Source organism: Piliocolobus tephrosceles, chromosome 4 (genome assembly GCF_002776525.5).
Source record: "Piliocolobus tephrosceles isolate RC106 chromosome 4, ASM277652v3, whole genome shotgun sequence".
In the NCBI taxonomy this organism is placed as follows: domain Eukaryota; kingdom Metazoa; phylum Chordata; class Mammalia; order Primates; family Cercopithecidae; genus Piliocolobus; species Piliocolobus tephrosceles.
In genome coordinates this window covers 16,339,008-16,358,308 of record NC_045437.1, presented here as the reverse complement: position 1 = coordinate 16,358,308, position 19,301 = coordinate 16,339,008, and the positions used below count along the sequence as shown (strand labels likewise).

Genomic DNA, 19,301 nt, shown 5'->3' with positions numbered 1-19,301 from the left:
AGGTATAACTCCCAATGCAATCCCTCCCCCCTCCCCCCTCCCCATAATAGGCCCCGGTGTGTGATGTTCCCCTTCCAGAGTCCAAGTGAGCTCATTGATCAGTTCCCACCTATGAGTGAGAACATGCGGTGTTTGGTTTTCTGTTCTTGCGATAGTTTGCTGAGAATGATGCTTTCCAGCTGCATCCATGTCCCTACAAAAAGGACACAAACTCATCCTTTTTTATGGCTGCATAGTATTCCATGGTGTATATGTGCCACATTTTCTTAATCCAGTCTGTCACAGATGGACATTTGGGTTGATTCCAAGTCTTTGCTATTGTGAATAGTGCTGCAATAAACATACGTGTGCATGTGTCTTTATAGCAGTATGATTTGTAATCCTTTGGGTATATACCCAGTAGTGGGATGGCTGGGTCATATGGTACATCTAGATCTAGATCCTTGAGGAATTGCCATACTGTTTTCCACAATGGTTGAACTAGTTTACAATCCCACCACCAGTGTAAAAGTGTTCCTATTTCTCCACATCCTCTCCAGCACCTGTTGTTTCCTGACTATTTAATGATTGCCATTCTAACTGGTGTGAGATGGTATCTCATTGTGGTTTTGATTTGCATTTCTCTGATGGCCAGTGATGATGAGCATTTTTTCATGTGTCTGTTGGCTGTATGAATGTCTTCGTTTGAGAAATGTCTGTTCATGTCCTTTGCCCACTTTTTGATGGGGTTGTTTTTTTCTTGTAAATTTGTTTGAGTTCTTTGTAGGTTCTGGATGTTAGCCCTTTGTTAGATGAGTAGATTGCAAAAATTTTCTCCCGTTCTGTAGGTTGCCTGTTCACTCTGATGGTAGTTTCTTTTGCAGTGCAGAAGCACTTTAGTTTAATTAGATCCTATTTGTCAATTTTGGCTTTTGTTGCATAAGGAAAATCTTGAACACAGCAGATGCAGGACATGTTATGAATGAATGTTAGTTTTCTCTTGTTTAGAGTACTAAATATGGCCTAAACTATAGGTTTAGAAATTTTTATAGAGTATGAATTTTTTCTTTTTAGAATATGAATCATAAAACGAGAAGGACCACAGCAGTAGCGCCTACATACTTAGAAAGAGTAATGTTGGAATATAGCCGTGTGCCATTAAATGTGTGATCTTATCCGGGCATTGTGGCTCATGCCTGTAATGCCAGCACTTTGGGAGGCCAATGTGAGTGGTTTGGTTGAGGCCAGGAGTTTGAGAGCAGCCTGGCTAATGTGGTGAAACCCCATCAGTCTCTACTAAAAATACAAAAATTAGCCAGGTGTGGTGGCGGGCGCCTGTAATCCTAGCTACTTGGGAGGCTGAGGCAGGAGAATCGCTTGAGCCCAGGAAGCAGAGGCTGCAGTGAGCCGAGATTGTGCCACTGCACGGCAGCCTGGGCAACAGAGTGAGACTCTGTCTCAAAAATAAATAAATGTGTGATTGATCTTTAAAAAATCAGTAGCAGCTGTTTATATTTAAGTGCTCTTTCTCTACTCAACAAGCAGAAAGGGTCCTGGACATTTTTTGAGGAATTTGGGGAATTCAACTCGTGGTCCAGTTTAAAGCTATAAAGTACATCATGAGGCACTAAGGATCGTCACGCGTCCGAGGCAGGCAGCTTCTAGGGTGCACATAACTTTTATTTATTACTTACTTCAAAAGGTGAAAGGTTTTAAATGTACTGAAATGCAGATCTTTTGGAAAAGAATTTTTTTTTCACTTGATGCAATATGTGGTGTGTAAAATGAAAAGCAAAATAAAAGCCTGGTTTAGTATCTTCTGTTAACGTTAACCATGCATTTAAACGACCTTTTACCTGAAAACATGTTTCAGTACCGCCCCCCGCCCCGACATAGTGGCTCTTGGAGGGAAAAGCCTTTCATTCCACAGGAGATTTGGCACTTCCTTCCAACATAGCCACGGGGGTGGCGCCTGGCAAGGCTCAGAAGGAACCAGTGTAGTGCGGCCAAGCAGATGGGAGAACAGCGGAAGCCTAGGAGCCTGCGGTGGTTTCAGTGTAGATTAGAAGATCTTCCTCAGTTGCTGTGGGCATCGCTTTTATGGGCTGAGAGCCTGAATGAGTCCCAAAATCCTCAAGAATAAATGAAATCAGGTTCCTAACCTGGATAAAGAACGTAAGACCATGTGCTGTGCCCTTCAGAAGTTTCCCATCAAAATGGGAACAATCAAGGCTTTCTTGATAAAGCAGCAAAATTCTGTATATTAATATTTATGCAGAATTTAAAAAATATATTTTTATGTAGAAATGGGGGTCTTGCTCTATTGCCCAGGCTGGTCTTGAACTCCTGGGCTCGGCCAGTTCTCCCACCTTGGCCTCCCAAAGTGCTGGGATTATAATCATGACCCACTGTAGCTGGCTGGAATTTTAAATGTATTGACAATGTGTAGTAATGAGGGACCATATTTTTTTCATGGCAACTCACTTGGCTGAATGACAGATGAAGCATGCATTTTATTGTGAGAGTCAGATACGAAGATCAATATTATTGCAGGAAAAGTGTGCAACCACCAGAGCTGTGCTGGTCATTGGCCATGATTAACATCTTCTATAACTAAACCAACTGGATGGTTTTGGTCTTTCACTCTCAAACTGTGTGCTTTTTGAAGCCATCTGGTAAAGTGTTCTGTTTCACAGCATGCCGGATTATCTTTTCTCTTGAAAGATGGTGATTCAGCAATCGATTGGTGACAGTAGTGCGGGGTGGCGTGGACTTGGCTTAGGAGAGGAGAGTATTATGGTGCCTTTTGTGGGCTGCATGACCATCAGCAAGGATGCCACATAATTCTGCAGAGTCTGTGGGCTGCCTCCACAGGAAGCATCTGCTGTTAAGAGTCCTTTCTCGGCCGAGCGCAGTGGTTCACGCCTGTAATCCCAGCATTTTGGGAGGCTGAGGCGGGTGGATCACCTGAGGTCAGGAGTTTGAGACCAGCCTGGCCAAAATATAGTGAATCCTGTCTCTACTAGAAATGCAAAAATTAGCTGGGCGTAGTGGCACACACTTGTTATCCCAGCTACTTGGGAAGCTGAGACAGGAGACTCTTGAACGCAGGAGGCAGAGGTTGCAGTGAGCTGAGATCGCGCCACTGTACTCCAGCCTGGATGACAGAGTGAGACTCAGTCCCAAAAAAAAAAAAAAAAAAAAAAAGTTATTTATCTTCTAAAGCACTGCTGATTCTGGTGGAGAGGACCTGTGGACACTGATATCTGGGTTGTGTGTGTTGTCTAGCTGCCACAGCGACCACATTGACATCCTGAAACATTTAAAAACTATTTCACTGGACAAGATGTGGTGTGAATTACTGTAAAAAGTCCAGCATGAGCCCATGGCATTTTAAACAAATGCCCATGGCATTTTAAACAAAGTAGTGGAAGACGTCAGGCACTCACAGCCTCAAGTATTGTCTGCCTGCCCCCTCACCTCTGCACATGTTGCGTAGAAGGAGGCACTGGAGTGTCTGTGGTCCAGGCACTGATAGAGGATGGAGGCATCCCAAGGAGTAGGACACTTCTTTTTTCCAACTTTCATATTTTTTTCTGGTCAAATCTTACTCATAGTGCTCCGACAGGACAAAATGGACTTTGTAGAGAGTTGATGTTTCCAAGGACCTGAGAATTTACTCATAAAAGCACCAGATCTTTTTTTCTAATTAAGGTGAAATTCATTTCACATAAAATTAACCATTGTAAAGTATACAACTCAGTGGCATTTAGCACATTCACAATGCTGTGCAGCCAACACCTCAGTTTCAGTATGCTTTCTGCTGCTGTAACAGGATACCACACACTGGGTAATTTATAAGGAGCAGAAGTTTACTTGGCTTATGGTTCTGGAGACTGGCAAGTCCAAGAGCATGGCACTGGCATCTGGTGGGACCCTTTTGCTGTGTCATGGCCTAAGGCATCACATGGCGAGAAAGCTTGAGTATGAGACAGAAAGAATGCATGTCGAATTTACTCTTTTATTAGGAGCCCACTCTGCAATAACTAACTCACTGCCACAATCCCACAATAATGGTATTAATCCATTATGAGAGCAGAGCCCCATGACCTAATCACTTCTTTTTTTTTTTTTTTTGAGACGGAGTCTCGCTCTGTCGCCCAGGCTAGAGTGCCGTCTGCGATCTTGGCTCACTGCAAGCTCCGCCTCCCGGGCTCACGCTGTTCTCCTGCCTCAGCCTCCCAAGTAGCTGGGACTACAGGCGCCCGCCACTGCGCCCGGCTAATTTCTTGTATTTTTTAGTAGAGACGGGGTTTCACTGTGTTAGCCAGGATGGTCTCAATCTCCTGACCTCGTGATCCGCCTGCCTCGGCCTCTCAGAATGCTGGGATTATAGGCCTGAGCCACCGTACCCGGCCTAACCTAATCACTTCTTAATCACCTTTGTAATTACCTTCCTAATACTGTTACAATGGCAATTAAATTTCAACACAAGTTTAGGAGGGGACAAACATTCAAACCATATAACCTGTATCTTAGTTCTACAATATTTTTATCACCTCAAGTGGAAACCCTGTACCAGTGAAGCAGTCACTCCGCTTTCCTGCCACCGTCTAGTCTTAGCAACCACCGATCTTTCTGTTTCTGTGGATCTAACCTACTCTGAATATGTGAACTTTTGTGTCTGGCTTAATATGTCTTCAAGGCTCAGTCACATTGTAGCATGGATCAGCACTTGATTGATTTTGTGGCTGAGTGATATTACATGGTATGGGTATGCCACATCCATTCGTCTGATGGTGGACCTTGGCATTGTTTCCACCTTTTGGCTGTTATAAATGGTGCTCTTGTGAACATGTGTGTACAAATGTTTGAGTATTTGCTTTCACTTTTTTTTGATACGTATCTAGGAGTGGAATTGCTGGGTCATAGGTAATATCTTTTATGTTTTTAACCTTTTTAAAATTTTTTGCTTCATATTATTTCCAAAACACATTCCAGGTTGAGTAACTCTTATCCAAAACGCTTGGGACCTGAGTGTTTTGGATTTCTGATATTTTCTTCGATTTTGAAATATTTGCATTATACCTACCAGTTGGGCATCCCTCATCAGAAAATCTGAAATCTGAAATGCCCCCATGAACATTTCCTTTGAGCCATCACGTTGTTGCTGTAAAAGCTTCAGATTTTAGAGCATTTCAGATTTTGGTTTTCGGATTAGCGATACTCAACCTGTCTGGACTTATTTACATTTGAGAAGTTATACTGAACATAACAATACTTTGCTTGATGTTCCTGGCAGATATTATGAATATAAAATATTACAGATTGCTATAATATAGTACAGATGCTCTCAGGATGTTTGGACTTTCTGTCTAGTTTTGCTTGTTGTTTTTTGTTGCCCCCCGCAATCCCCCCGGGTGTAGGCATCCCTGGTGTCTTTTTGTGTGTTCAAATTTCCTCTTCTAACAAAGACACCAGTCAGATTGGATTAGGGCCACCCTAATGGCCTCGTTTTAAGTTAGTCACTTATTTAAAGCCCCTGTCTCCAAGCACAGTTACATTCTTAAGTACTGGGGATTGGGGCTTCAGCATGTGAATCTGGGGAGAAGGCATGGATCAGCCCATAACACCCCATAAAGCCCTAGACAACACTGCATGAGCTTTATAAAAGTTGATTGGTGGTTGGTGGTGGTTGCAGGACTCTCTGCTCCCAGCCCTGTCTGACTTACTTCCCCAGTTGTATCTGAGCCTGGAAACCAGGTAACCAAACAGAGTTAGTATTTCCTGCAAAAGTGCAAGTGAATAGTTATGTCCACATGGAGGGGCCTAAGGCATTAAGCGTTGGTAACTCTGTAGCCTCTATTTATTTTCCTTCTTTCTTTTCTTTTCTGTTCTTTTCTTCCTTTCATTCCTTTCCTTTCTTTCTCTCTTGCACACTCTCTCTCTTTCTCTCGCTCTCTCTCTTGCTCTCGCTTTCTCTCTCTCTTTTTTCTTTCTTTCTTTCTTTTTTTTTTTTGACAGAATCTCGCTCTGCCGCCCAGGCTGGAGTACAGTGGGGCAATCTCGGCTCACCGTAACCTCCGCCTCCCAGGTTCAAGCGATTCTCCTGCCTCAACCTCCCGAGTAGTTGGGATTACAGGCGTGCGCCACCAGGCCTGGCTAATTTTATGTATTTTTAGTAGAGACGGGGTTTCACTGTGTTAGCCAGGATGGTCTTGGTCTCCTGACCTCGTGATCCTCTTGCCTCGGCCTCCCAAAGTGCTGGGATTACAGGTGTGAGCTACCGTGCTCAGCCTAGTACCTAGCATTTTTGAAATAGTCATGTTATCTTTTAAAAGCTGTAGCTAACTCTGCATAGCATAAAATTTGCCATTTTGACTATTTTGAAGTGTACAATTCAGTAATATTAGGTACATTCACAGACCTAGCACTTTGGGAGGCTGAGGAGGGAGGATCACTCAAAGCCAGGAGTTCGAGATTAGTCTGGGTAACAAAGCAAGACCGTGTCTCTACAAAAAAATTTAAAAATTTAAAATAATAATAATAATAATAATAATAATAGACATTCACAATGGTCTGCATCCACAAGTACTAACCACTTCCAGAACTTTTTTTGAGATGGAATCTCACTCTGTCGCCCACGCTGGAGTACAGTGGCACTATCTCAGGTCACTGCAACCTCCGGTTCCTGGGTTCAAGTGCTTCTCCTGTCCCAGCCTCCCGTGTAGCTGGGATTACAGGCACGCACCACCATGCTCGGCTAATTTTTGTATTTTTAGTAGAGATGGGGTTTCCCCATGTTGGCCAGGCTGGCCTTGGACTCCTGACCTCAGGTGATCCACCCACCTCAGCCTCTGAAAGTGCTGGGGTTACAGACATGAGCCACAAGGCCCGGCTCACTTCCAGAACTTTCCCATCACACTAAACAGAAACTCTGCACCCATTAAACTGTAACTTTCCTTCTCCCACAGCCTCTGGCTACCTCTCTTCTTTGCTGAGACAGGAGACTGGATCTGGCCAGTCCTTTAGCTGTGGGAAGGGATTAAGATTGGCGAGGTCAGCGGAGAATTAGGGATCTGGGCCTGGGTCGCCTCACCATCTTCCTTCTCTTGTTTCCCTCTCACTGCCATTCCCCTTTGAAATGGCTTCATTCATTTGTCCAGAACATCAAGATTTGGTTTCCAGCAGGTGCAGGGACAGTGTGCACCCGGGAGACAGAAGCCGTCTTCCCCCCTGGCGCACACTGAGTGGGTTTTGTTGGAGCTCATCCAGTGGCCTGGGTTAGAAGTGACGCATCCCTGTCTCACCCTGTGCTTGCAGACCTACATCGGCTCCATCCTGGCCTCTGTGAACCCCTACCAGCCCATCGCCGGGCTGTACGAGCATGCCACCATGGAGCAGTACAGCCGGCGCCACCTGGGCGAGCTGCCACCGCACATCTTCGCCATCGCCAACGAGTGCTACCGCTGCCTGTGGAAGCGCCACGACAACCAGTGCATCCTCATCAGGTAACGGAGCTCACAGCCAGTCGGGCTTTCCACGGCCAGGGAGTCCCTCTGTGCACCCCGCGCCCCAGCCTCCTTAGGGCATTCACCAGAGAAAGCTTTTACAACTGCCTGAGTGTCTCTGGCAGAGTTTTGTTTTGAATGGCATGATAACTTCAGCTTTCAGAAGGAGCTCACTTAGCAAAGCAGATGGACCATGTTGCTTGTTGCTTGGCTTTTATCCTCAGAATAATGATTCCATTCTGTTCCTTTAAAAAAAAAAAAAATTTATTTGCCTTAATTATTCTTTGATTTATTTCAGTGATGAGGCATGATCCTTCTATCTGTTTAAGGAAATCTTGCATAGTTCTTTCAAATGTAAACGTTTTGTGTAGCCTACAATGCCACTCACAAGGCTTATATGTGTGAACAAAGTTTCTTTTTTCTCTACTGCAATAAAATAACTCTAGATAGAATCTCCCAGATGTAGGCATTTTTAATAATGGGGTGCTCCTAAAGTTTACCTTTGAATTAGCCACAGAAGAGGGGCTCACTGTGTGTATGTTAAGGATGTATTTATTTCAGTTTTTTTTTTTTTTTTTTGAGTCAGAGTCTTGCTCTGTGGCCCGGGCGGGAGTGCAGTGGCCGGATCTCAGCCCACTGCAAGCTCCGCCTCCCGGGTTCACGCCATTCTCCTGCCTCAGCCTCCCGAGTAGCTGAGACTACAGGCGCCCGCTACCTCGCCCGGCTAGTTTTTTTGTATTTTTCTTATTCTTTTTTTTAGTAGAGACGGGGTTTCACCGTGTTAGCCAGGCTGGTCTCGATCTTCTGACCTTGTGATCCGCCCATCTCGGCCTCCCAAAGTGCTGGGATTACAGGCTTGAGCCACCGCGCCCGGCTTCAATTTTTTTTTTAGTGGGTGAGAAGGCACGTGGCATGTCTGTTTTAGCTGAGTCGTACTCACTTTTACAAAGAAACTGTTAGGAGCCCCAATATCAGTTCTTTCATTACTAGGAACTATCTTAAAAAGTAGTAGAATATTTTTTAAATAAATATTTATTGGCCAGGCGCAATGGCTCACACTTGTAATCCCAGCACTTGAGGAGGCCGAGGTGGGTGGTTCACTTGAGGTCAGGAGTTGGAGACCAGCCTGGCCAACATGATGAAACCCCATTTCTACTAAAAATACAAAATCAGCCGGGCATGGTGGTGCGTGCCTGTAGTCCCAGCTGCTTGGGAGGCTGAGGTGGGAGGATCACTGTAACCTGGAGGTGGAGGTTGCAGTGAGCCGAGATCACACCAGGCACTCCAGCCTGGGTGACAGCAAGACTCCGTCTCAATAAGTAAATACATACATACATACATACATAAATGTTCTTAATTTTTATTATTAACATTCAAATTGACCTCATCGCATGCATGCTAGTGCCGTCCTGTTGGATCTTGTTAATTATTTCTATGGAACTGTGCTCTAGTGATCATTACCACACCCCGGGTGATACTCAAAGCAGACGTGATGAGTGTCAGTCTCTTCTAGGGAGGTTTCCGTGGAGGCTCCAAGCATTTCTTCATTCATTTCTCCTCCCAAGAGTTCACTCATGGGGCATAGCTGGTACTGAGGAGCCACAGTCTTGTGAAGCTGCTAGTGTGAAAGAGGATTCTGACATCTGCCTCAGATGGCTTTCTAGTCCCAATTTGTGGCAAGACAGTTATTACATTATTTCAAGAGAAATGGGAAAGGGAAAGGGTGGTTTGGATTTGGCGGGGGATGTGGGGGGCGGGGGACACTAAAAAGACTGCTCTCTCTGGATTTCCCATTCAGTGGATGTAAGACCACAGGAGACATATGGAGAGCCATATGTCAGCCTAAGACTCCCAGCCAAGTGGGCCTGTGAGCGCTGCAGCCCCGAATCGCACAGACAGACCCACCTGGTCATGGCTGCAGCCAGGTAACTGGTGGGCATGATGACTGTGGGAAACTGATTCCCAGATGGTGGAGAAAAGCAAATAGGCTCTGCCTTTCTCCTTTCACCCCAGAGCGCTTAGAGCAGCCCCCCTGCTCCTGTGGGGAGAGACTAGGGTCGGGGGAGGACAGAGGTGCCCAAGGAGGTCCTTCTGAAACCGTGGGGCAGGGGAATGGATGGAGAGCGTTCGCAGTATCCCATGTGAGAGCTGATTGAGGATGAGTAAGAAATAATGGCTCACAGTTTCTGACGGGTTCTGTGTGTTGGACTCTGTGCCAAGAGCTTGCCAGGCATCAGCACGTTGAAACCCCTGACAGCCCTTTGATGTGGGTGCTCTATGATGATATCTGCAGGTGCCACACACGGAAAGCCATTTGCGGGGAGTGTGTTCTTCTCACTGGCAGTTTGTACCCATTATCTTTTTTGTAGTTCTTTTTTTTTAACAAATGGGATTACATGTATATGAACAGCTGAATTCTGTGTGTGTGTGTGTGTGTGTGTGTGTGTGTTTGTCTAACGGGAGGGAGCACATGGGCAGATGTACTGTCTTCCTGTTACCTAAATTCTAACAGGACTAATAATGTGTTGGGCCATAGAAACAGCTTGGATAGAGGGACTGTCTGTGTATTCAGTTAAACAGATAGGGATCATGACGGCTTGCAGTTAATTGAAATGAAGCGGCTGCTTAATATAGAAACAGAGCATTTAAGATTCACATACCCAATAAAACAATCTGATCTGTGACTAGAACCACTATTTGTGGGCTCTTCTAAATAACTTCATAAAAGTTCCAGAGTTAGAATTTAAAGATCATTATTTCAGCATACAGAATATCATTTAAGAAGATTAACAGAAGGGAAGAGAACCATCTATTTTAAAAGATCAAATTGGTGTCCACACTTAGATCCTTAAGTAATTGCCATTGATAATTGCTTGTATTTATTACATTCAGTGGAAGAAATGAGAGCATGACTAATACATCACTTGCTAGACAGAGCCGCTAAAGAAGAAAGTGAAACATCAAATGAGATCATTGTGCATATATATATGTGTGTGTGTATGTATTAAAACGGAAGGAGGTTGGCATTTTCATGGTATTTAAAAATAAGGGGGAGAGCGGGGTGGATCCTAAACAGAAAGCTCCAATTATGCAATGCTGGTGTGAACAGAGTAACTGTATTTATCTAAATTAATTCAGGAAACAGAGACTTTAAGAATAGATTTCTCATTAAAATGTGTTTTGATTTTAATAGCTCTCTTCAGCAGTTTTTTAAAGTGGGGGTTGAAGCTGTGGGAATTAAGAGAAAATGGAATATAGAAATAGGAGTTGCTGGACTCAGGCGCCCTGTTTAGATTTCCTTGGGCATGATCTGCCCCCTGCTGGCTAAAATGTGTTTTACTACTTTAAAAACATTCTCATGCTAGAGAAAATAAGCCTGTTTGAATTATACAGAACTTCATAGATGAATTTTTCTCTCGCTTTATAAGTGAACATCGATTGGACAGGCTCCTCTGCTACTTGGTGGCAATGCCAGGTCCCGAGGCTTCTAGTTAAAGCCTCTTTCTTCGATCTCATTTTCAAGATTGTTGCCTCTCTTAATGTCTAGTTTCAATTTTGCCATTTTTTGTGTACATTTAAATGAATGCTCATGCTATTACGGTTTTGAGTGTGTGTGTGTGTGTGTGTGTGTATGTGTATGTAAAACTTACTTGAATTTTCCATCTCATAAGGTCAGTCTTTGACTTTGGTTGATCTCTAGTACAATTGACACTGACTCTAGTTTTTCATACACAGTATACACCAGACAGGGTTTAGTTTATTATGGTGTGTTAGTCCGTTTTCACACTGTTGATAAAGATATACTCAAGACTGGGCAATTTACAAAAGAAAGGTTTAATCGGACTTATAGTTCCATGTGGCTGGGGAAGCCTCACAATCATGGCGGCAGGCAAGGAGGAGCAAGTTACGTCTTACATGGATGGAAGCAGGCAAAGAGAGTGAAGAAGACGCAAAGGCAGAAACCCCTGATGAAACCATTAGATCTCATGAGACCCACTCATTACCGCAAGGACAGCATGGGGAAAGCCACCCCTGTGATACAGTCATCTCCCACCACGTCCCTCCCACAACATGTGGGAATCATGAGAGTACAATTCAAGATGAGATCTGGGTGGGGACACAGCCAACCATATCATGTGGTCTTTGCAGTATGTATGACTTCTTACGGTGAATAATATAGACAAGGCCTGTGGCTAATTCATCTTTGCAACCTGGTACCCAGGACAGTGTCTGCGAGAGGACCAGCATTCAACAGCTGTCAGTCAAAGGATGAATATATGGAATGACTATTGGTTCAGGATCTTTGCTTGCGTTGTGTGTTTTGGTTTTTCAAAACTTGAGTGATTTCTACTTAACCATGTCCTGAATTGATAACTGAGTGTTTGGTTTTTTTCTACTTCTACATTTAGAGGTGATAGTGTTGGAATGCTGAACAAAACTTGCATCCTCAATTAGAAAGGCACCAAGCAGAATAAGGTGTGGGGACATGCTCTTGTAATACAGCAGATGAAAGAGGTGGAGTGGGAAACGCAAAGAAAAAGGAACTGAAATTCATCGAGAGACTTATTCTTGTGTATTCCTCAGAGGGGTCCAAGAGGCATTTTCTGTAGGGAAGCTGAGGCTCAGAACTGTTTGGTGGACTTCCCGAAGAAACTTCAGCTATTAGCCACAAACAGGATTTGAACTTCAGTCTCTCTGCCTGTGAAGTCTATATTTCTGTTTTGTTTTGTTTTGTTTTGTTTTGTTGAGATGGAGTCTTGCTCTGTTGCCCAGGCTGGAGTGTGGTGGCACAGTCTTGGCTCCTCCTCCCAAGTTTAAGCAATTATCCTGCCTCAGCCTCCCAAGTAGCTGGGATTACAGGCATGCACCATGATGGCTGGCTAAGTTTTTTATCGTGTTTTTAGTAGAGATGAGGTTTCACCATGTTGGTCAGGCTGGTCTCGAACTCCTGACCTCAAGCGATCTGCCTGCCTCCCAAAGTGCTAGGATTACAGGCATGAGTGAAGTCTGTATTTCCAGAACAGAATCTTACTTTCTGGTACAGCTTCATAACATAAGGGCTTTGTTTGGCTTCCTAAGACCTTTGCACTTAATCCTTTAGACAGTATAGAAGTTTCCTAAGTTCGTTGAACAATTGAAGGAGTGATCCGGTTTATATTTTGAGAAAATCGTGTGGATCAAGGGAATTGATTTGTAAGTAGTGTTATAGGTGCCAGCAAAAAGTTTTGTGTAAAGAGCCAAAGAGTGTATATTTTAGGCTTTGTGGGCGAAAGCACCTCTGTTGCAACTAATGAACTCTGCCCTTGTAGTGTGAAAGCACTCAGATAGTATGCAGATGCACGGCCTGCACTGTGTTCCAATAAAACTTTATTTATAAAAACAGGCAGCAGGTCAGAGTTTGCTGACACATGGACTGGATCTAGAAAACTGCCAGCCTTGATGTGTGCTGCTGGGAGGCTAGCGTGTCCTGTACACAAAAGGCCCTGCTCGTATCAGGTTGCTTTTCCTTCAGATGTGTCCTGTGTCCTTTCTCTCTGTTTGCCTGAGGACATTGCTGCATCTCTGAGTCTCCTTGCCCTGGATTCTTTGACCTCTCTCTCTACTGGATTGTTGATATTATTCAAAAACTTTTAGTGTGTTTCATCTTGGAAAAAAGTACAAAAGATGCTCGTTTGGTTCCACACCCTCATTCAACTACTCCTTTATCTCAGCAAGCTGCCCCCCACCATGCGCCCATCCTGTATTTCTTCCTAGCTCTCCATGGCCACGCCTCAGCTCCTCAGTCATTTTTCACTTCCTGTCTTCTCACCCACCTGCGTTTTCTTCTCTGAGTCTGCAGGACTCCTGAAGTTTATACACCCTCAATTTCTCATTCAAGTCCCAGACTTAAGTCCTAGTGCCCTTTAGGTGTCATCACTGAGATGTCTCGGGGTGGCATGTTCTAAAGTCTGTGTCATTTTCTCCCAGAAACTTGTCCCTCCTCTTGTGCTTCCCAATCTCAGCCAGTAGCCTCTCCATCCTACCCCGTCCCAAGCCTGAGATCTGGAAGTCATTTTTTTCCCCACCCTAAATTAAGGTAAGCTTACACATGGTAAAGTATGCCAGTCTTAAGTATCCAGTTTGATGAGTTTTGGCAAATGCACAAACCTGGTGCTACCAATTCCTGGATCATCATGGTAGCAAACTCTCAGGGGCCCCAGGAGTCATCCCTGATGCCTCCCCATCCGTCACTTGCTGCCCACCCCCTGGCCAGACCCCTCAGCAATCCTGTCACTTGCCCTCCAGTCTTTCTTGGGCCTCTTACTTCATCTCTGCTGCCCCCGCGACCCTTCCCGCATCACCCTTTTGGTCTCCCTGATTCTTCCCTTGCCTCCTTTCTGTCCATTCTCCACGCAACAATCAGAATGATTCTTTGGGGCCTGGTGGCTCATGCCTGTAATCCTAGCACTTTGGGAGGTCAGGGCAGGTGGATCACCTGAGGTCAGAAGTTCAAGACCATCCTGGCCAACACGGTGAAACTCCGTCTTTACTAAAAATACAAAAATTAGCTGAGCGTAGTGGCGGCGCCTGTAATCCCAGCTACTCAGGAGGCTGAGGCAGGAGAATGGTGTGAACTCAGAGAGGTGGAGGTTGCAGTGAGCCAAGATTGCGCCACTGCACTCCAGCCTGGGCGACAGAGCGACACTCACACACACACAAAAAAGAACAATTCTTTAGAACCTTAAATCTGATCATGACACTCTCCTGCTTAGGAACTGTCCTATGACTTTCCATTGTGCCTACAAAAAATTCTCACAATTTTTAAGGCAGCCTATGGCCCCACATGAGTGCTTTGGGTTCATTTTCACATTTTCATTATTATAGTCAGAATTAAAAAAAATATATATATATATATATATATATGAGCTCCTTTTGGTGAATCTGAATGAACACATTTTTGCCAAAGCCTGAGTCCGTGTCGGCCGCGGCCTGTTGGCACGAGGCATAGAACTGTCATTGCCTTGGGCTAATGAGGAGCAGGTGGAGCTGCAGGCCAGAGGAGGAGGAGACGGGTTAGACAGAAGTGTTCTACCTGCAGTCTGTGACCTTGACGTTAATATCTCGGGATATCCGGCATATTTCTGGGTTTTCGCAGTTTGCGAGTTATTTACTTATATTTCTTCTTTGCCCTGCTGTTTGTAAAACACTTCCACAGCCCAATCTGAGTAGTCACCCCTTATCTCCTGGTAGAGTCCTAGCTGCATTATGTGGGAGGCTGCTTTCCGGAGTAGCAGTTCTTCAACCTGGCTTCATGGTAGAATCATAAAAAAAAAAAAAACACACAAAAAAGAAAAAAGACAGGATCTAGCTGTGTTACCCAGGCTAGAGTGCAGTGGTGCAACCTCTGCTCTCTGCAACTTCCGCCTCCTGGATTCAAGCGATTCTCCTGCCTCCGCCTTCCGAGTAGCTGGAACTACAGGCACCCACTACTATGCCTGGCTAATTTTTGTATTTTTAGTAGAGACGGGGGTTTCACCATGTTCGCCAGGCTGGTCTCGAACTCCTGACCTCAAGCGATCTCCCCGTCTTGGCCTCCCAAAGTGATGGGATTACACATGTGAGCTACTGCCCCTGGCCAAAAAAAATTTTTTGTTTAAATACAGATGATACAGATGACAGAGTTCTATGCCCACAGGTTTGGACGAGGGACCTATTAGGTGGTTCTAATGTGCAGCCAGAGTTGAGAGCCACCATCGCAGAGCTCTGTGCAAATCTGAGGGTTTTTTCACGTTTTACTTACACAGCTTGAGTACCCCTTATCCGAAATGCTTTGGGCTAGGCATATTTCAGCTTTCAGGTTTTTTCCAATTTTTTTGGATTTTGGAATATTTGCATTACACTGGTCCAGCCCCCTCATCTGAAAATCTGCCCCAGAGAACCCGAAAGAGCATTTCCATTGAACATGTTGGCACTAAAAAGAGTTTCAGATTCTTGACCATTTCCGATTTCATATTTTCAGATTTAGGGTCACCCAATTGGTATAATGGAGATATTCTCAAAATCCAAAATCTGAAATCAGAAACACTTCTTGTCCCAAGCATTTCAGATAAGAGATCTTCCACCATAAGAGTATAAGAGACTGACAGAGACTGATATCCACGACTGGGTCCATCTCCAGCCATATTTTTTCTCAATGTGTCGTACACTCTTCAGACATCTTACGACGACGAGAATCCTGGGATTTCTTTGACCAAGCCTCTGCTGGAGAGTTTGAAGAGTATCGTATCTTCTCCATGATTGTATTTTTGCCATGTTCGGTGAGCCAAGATAGACTGACTGCTCTAACAGACAGCCCTCAAATCTTAGGGGTGTAACACAGGGACGGTCTGTTTCTTGCTCCTCTCACAGCCCCTGGTGGGTAGGCAAGGGACTGGAGTCTACTCTGTAGGCTTCTTTGCTTGGAAGATGGACTATCTCTGAGGACACTTAGGTGACAAACGGAAGATGGAACCCAGAGAACCGTGAAGGGAGATTTTAGCTACCAGGCATGGAAGTGGGTGATAGCCCCTTGGCTCAGTTGTTCAACTGGCTACACTTGGTCCCCTTGTTACTGACTGCGTGCCGGCTTTTTGTTTTTGTGTGTTTGTTTTTTAATTATTTTTTTGAGATGGAGTCTGGCTCTGTCACCCAGGTTGGAATGCAGTGGCGTGATCTCCATTCACTGCAACCTCCACCTCCCAGGTTTAAGTGATTCTTCTGCCTCAGCTCCCCATGTAGCTGGGATTACAGACGTGCGCCACCACGCCCGGCTAATTTTTGTATTTTGAGTAGAGACAGGGTTTCACTGTGTTAGCCAGGCTGGACTCAAACTTCTGACCTCAAGTAATCCACCCGCCTCAGCCTCCCAAAGTGCTGGGATTACAGGCGCGAGCCACCGTGCCTGGCCTCTGCCTGCCGTTTTTACTGCAAGGGAGTCTAAACGTTTTGGGCTTCTGTGTGCCCGAGGATAAAGAAGTATGTTGAGGAACACATAACATTGTTTCTGCCTCACCATTTTCACTAGACAACTTATCCCTCTAGTTTTTGTTTTAATAACTCAGCCACCAACAGCTGCCACATCAATATAGATACGTTTTAAATATGGAAGATGATTTAAATCATTTAAATCATTCCTTGAAACTGTCTCCCTCGGTTTCTGTGAGTCATTCCGTGCCCTGTTGTTGGATGCATCCCACATGCCAGGCACTGGGCCGAGCAGATGCCAGTTATTCAGTGTGTGCTGAGCTCTGTACTGGGAAGATCCTGGTGACTAGTAAAGGAAACCCCAATTAAAGGTGGCCTAATCTATGCTGCCTTTTACTATTTCTTTTTTTTTTTCTTAGAAATTGTATTGGTCCTGGAGAAAGGGAGGCAAGCAGCCCCTGCCTCCTGCTCAGAGTGCCCCCAGCCCTCACTGTTTCCCGTTGCCATTGATGGGGAGGTTCGCGTGCTCAGGGGAGGCCAGGAAAGCCTTGAGCTTGGGCCGGGCACTGAGGCGCGCCACATAGGCCGAGAGCAGGGGGAACGCATCCAGGCAGCCGGGGGCCAGGACCTCGTGGATCAGCAGCAAGTCCGGCAGGTTGTAGTCAGCGAAGGAGATCTGCAGGACGGGGGGCCGGGGACTCAGCCAGCGGGAGCAGGCTGGGGAAACTGGGGGCAGAGGGCCTAATCCCATCCCCTAGGTCTGCCCCACTTTGCTTGACCAAATGGCTCACACCTGTGTCTATCTGTAAGCAGACGGTGGCGAGGAAGGAACAGGATGGGGCCAGATGCTCACCTGGTCTCCCACAGTGAAGGTCTTGCCTCCCTGGTTCTGGGACAGCAGGGTCTCCAAAGGCTTCAGTTGCCCGGGCAATGCCTTCACATAGCCATCCTTGCCCGCCTCGTAGTTGGTGTAGATGAGGGAGAGGTATTTGCAGCGGAGGTCCTCCACGCCATCATTCACCACGTCCACCAGGGCTGCCTCCCGCTGGTCCTTCCCATAGAGCCCAAGCGTGCGGCCCAGGTGACGCAGGAAGTATTGGACTGGTACAGGGTGAGGTCTCTGTCCTGGAACTTGGGGAGCTGCCCATACAGGCAGGAGGCTTTGAGAGAGCCCTCTTGCCAGGTCTCCATTGTTACCACCTCCTCCTTCCAGCTCTGGCCCTGGTCTGCCAGCAGCATGCGCAGGGCCGCACAGCGGCCTCGAACTGGGAAGTAGACCACGGTGTAGGGCGGCATGGTGGCACACGCGGCGGTGGCGACGAAACTCCAGCCGCCTTTTACTATTTCAGACCACACGAGGCAGGGCAGTTTCAGGGATGTGGGTTCAGCCCCCACTCCCACTGGGCTTGCCTCTGATTTTCTTGACTTTTGCTTTATGATTTCAAGACAGGTTTAGATTCTCAGATCTTTGTTGTCTGCCGCGAAGGGGACATTTCTGTCTGGTGTTGTGTGTGTGCGCAGATCTCCCCTAGGAGCCCACAGCACCCTTGACATTACGACATTACGTCTTCATGGAACCGTGACACTGGCCCCTGCCCAGGACTGTCGCTAGTAGAGTGAGTGGAAGGACTGCGGTTGTCTAGACCAGTGGAGATCCCTGGGACCCCTGCACCAAGCCCGGCATGTTGGCGTCATCTCTGAATCATTTCCCCTCTTACTACATGCAATTAATTCACATTTTTAGCAAAATTCCTCTTTCCTGATAACATCCCAGCTCTTGGTACTCCACAGGACTTCTCTTTAGAACGCAAAAGGGGCTCATCTGCCTATCCCAGCATTCAGTGGTTGTCAGCGTGCTGCCTCGTGGTGGCGTTTATATGGCTGTGCTCTTGCTTATTCCTTTGGTTTACCTTTCTCATAAGTTTCCAGGCTCTTTGCTGCTTCTCTTCTCTGCACAGCACCAAGCATGGTGCCATATGCCAAATGGATGGGATTTCTCCTTTCCTTTCTTTTTTTTTTTTTTTTTTTGGAGTCTCACTGTGTCACCCAGGCAGGTAGGCTGGAGTGCAATGGCGCGGTCTCGGCTCACTGCAAGCTCCGCCTCCCGGGTTCACGCCATTCTCCTGCCTCAGCCTTCTGAGAAGTGGCTGGGAATACAGGCACCCGCCACTATGCCCAGCTAATTTTTTGTTTATTTAGTAGAGACGAGGTTTCACTGTGTTAGCCAGGATGGTCTTGATCTCCTGACCTCGTGATCCGCCCACCTTGGCCTCCCAAAGTGCTGGGATTACAGGTGTGAGCCACCGCACCTGACCAGGATTTCTCCTTTCAAGTCTCTCTCATGTCCGTGTCTTCCTCTCCATGTCCAGCCCGATTAACCACGTTTGGGACCTGGCCACCGCGGGCCTAGACAACAGCAGCAGCTGGTCACCCGAGGGACCCTTCGGTCCTTCTAGAGCTTTTCCTCCAAAGCTGTGTTTTTTACAGGTGACCTTGATGAGGTCATCACCGCCCTCTGGCTCCTGCACTTGCCCCTGAAGCATCCAGCTTAACCTTAGCTCATGTCTGCTGCCGCCTTTCATCTCAGCCCAGCTGACCTAATCAGGCCTGGATCGCATTCTCCCATAAGAATCTTTCCCAGCTTCAGGCCGGGCGCGGTGGCTCAAGCCTGTAATCCCAGCACTTTGGGAGGCCGAGACGGGCGGATCACGAGGTCAGGAGATCGAGACCATCCTGGCTAACACGGTGAAACCCCGTCTCTACTAAAAATACAAAAAACTAGCCGGGCGAGGTGGCGGGCGCCTGTAGTCCCAGCTACTCCGGAGGCTGAGGCAGGAGAATGGCGTAAACCCGGGAGGCGGAGCTTGC

General features: G+C 46.2%; 1 protein-coding gene and 1 pseudogene across 2 annotated transcripts in view; one reads left to right on the top strand and one right to left on the bottom strand.

Annotated features, from left to right (window-relative positions):
• Positions 1-19,301, top strand: part of MYO10 (myosin X) — a 276,760-nt gene that overhangs the window by 135,049 nt on the left and 122,410 nt on the right. The window contains exon 3 of the mRNA XM_023218261.2: positions 7,303-7,490. Coding sequence (XP_023074029.1) covers positions 7,303-7,490 — 188 coding nt within the window. The remainder of the gene's footprint in view (positions 1-7,302; positions 7,491-19,301) is intronic.
• Positions 16,831-17,758, bottom strand: LOC113225079 (annotated as a pseudogene). The gene is made up of 2 exons (XR_003309701.1): positions 17,287-17,758; positions 16,831-17,109 (listed from the first exon to the last, which is right to left on the bottom strand). The product of XR_003309701.1 is annotated as a glutathione S-transferase P-like (transcript).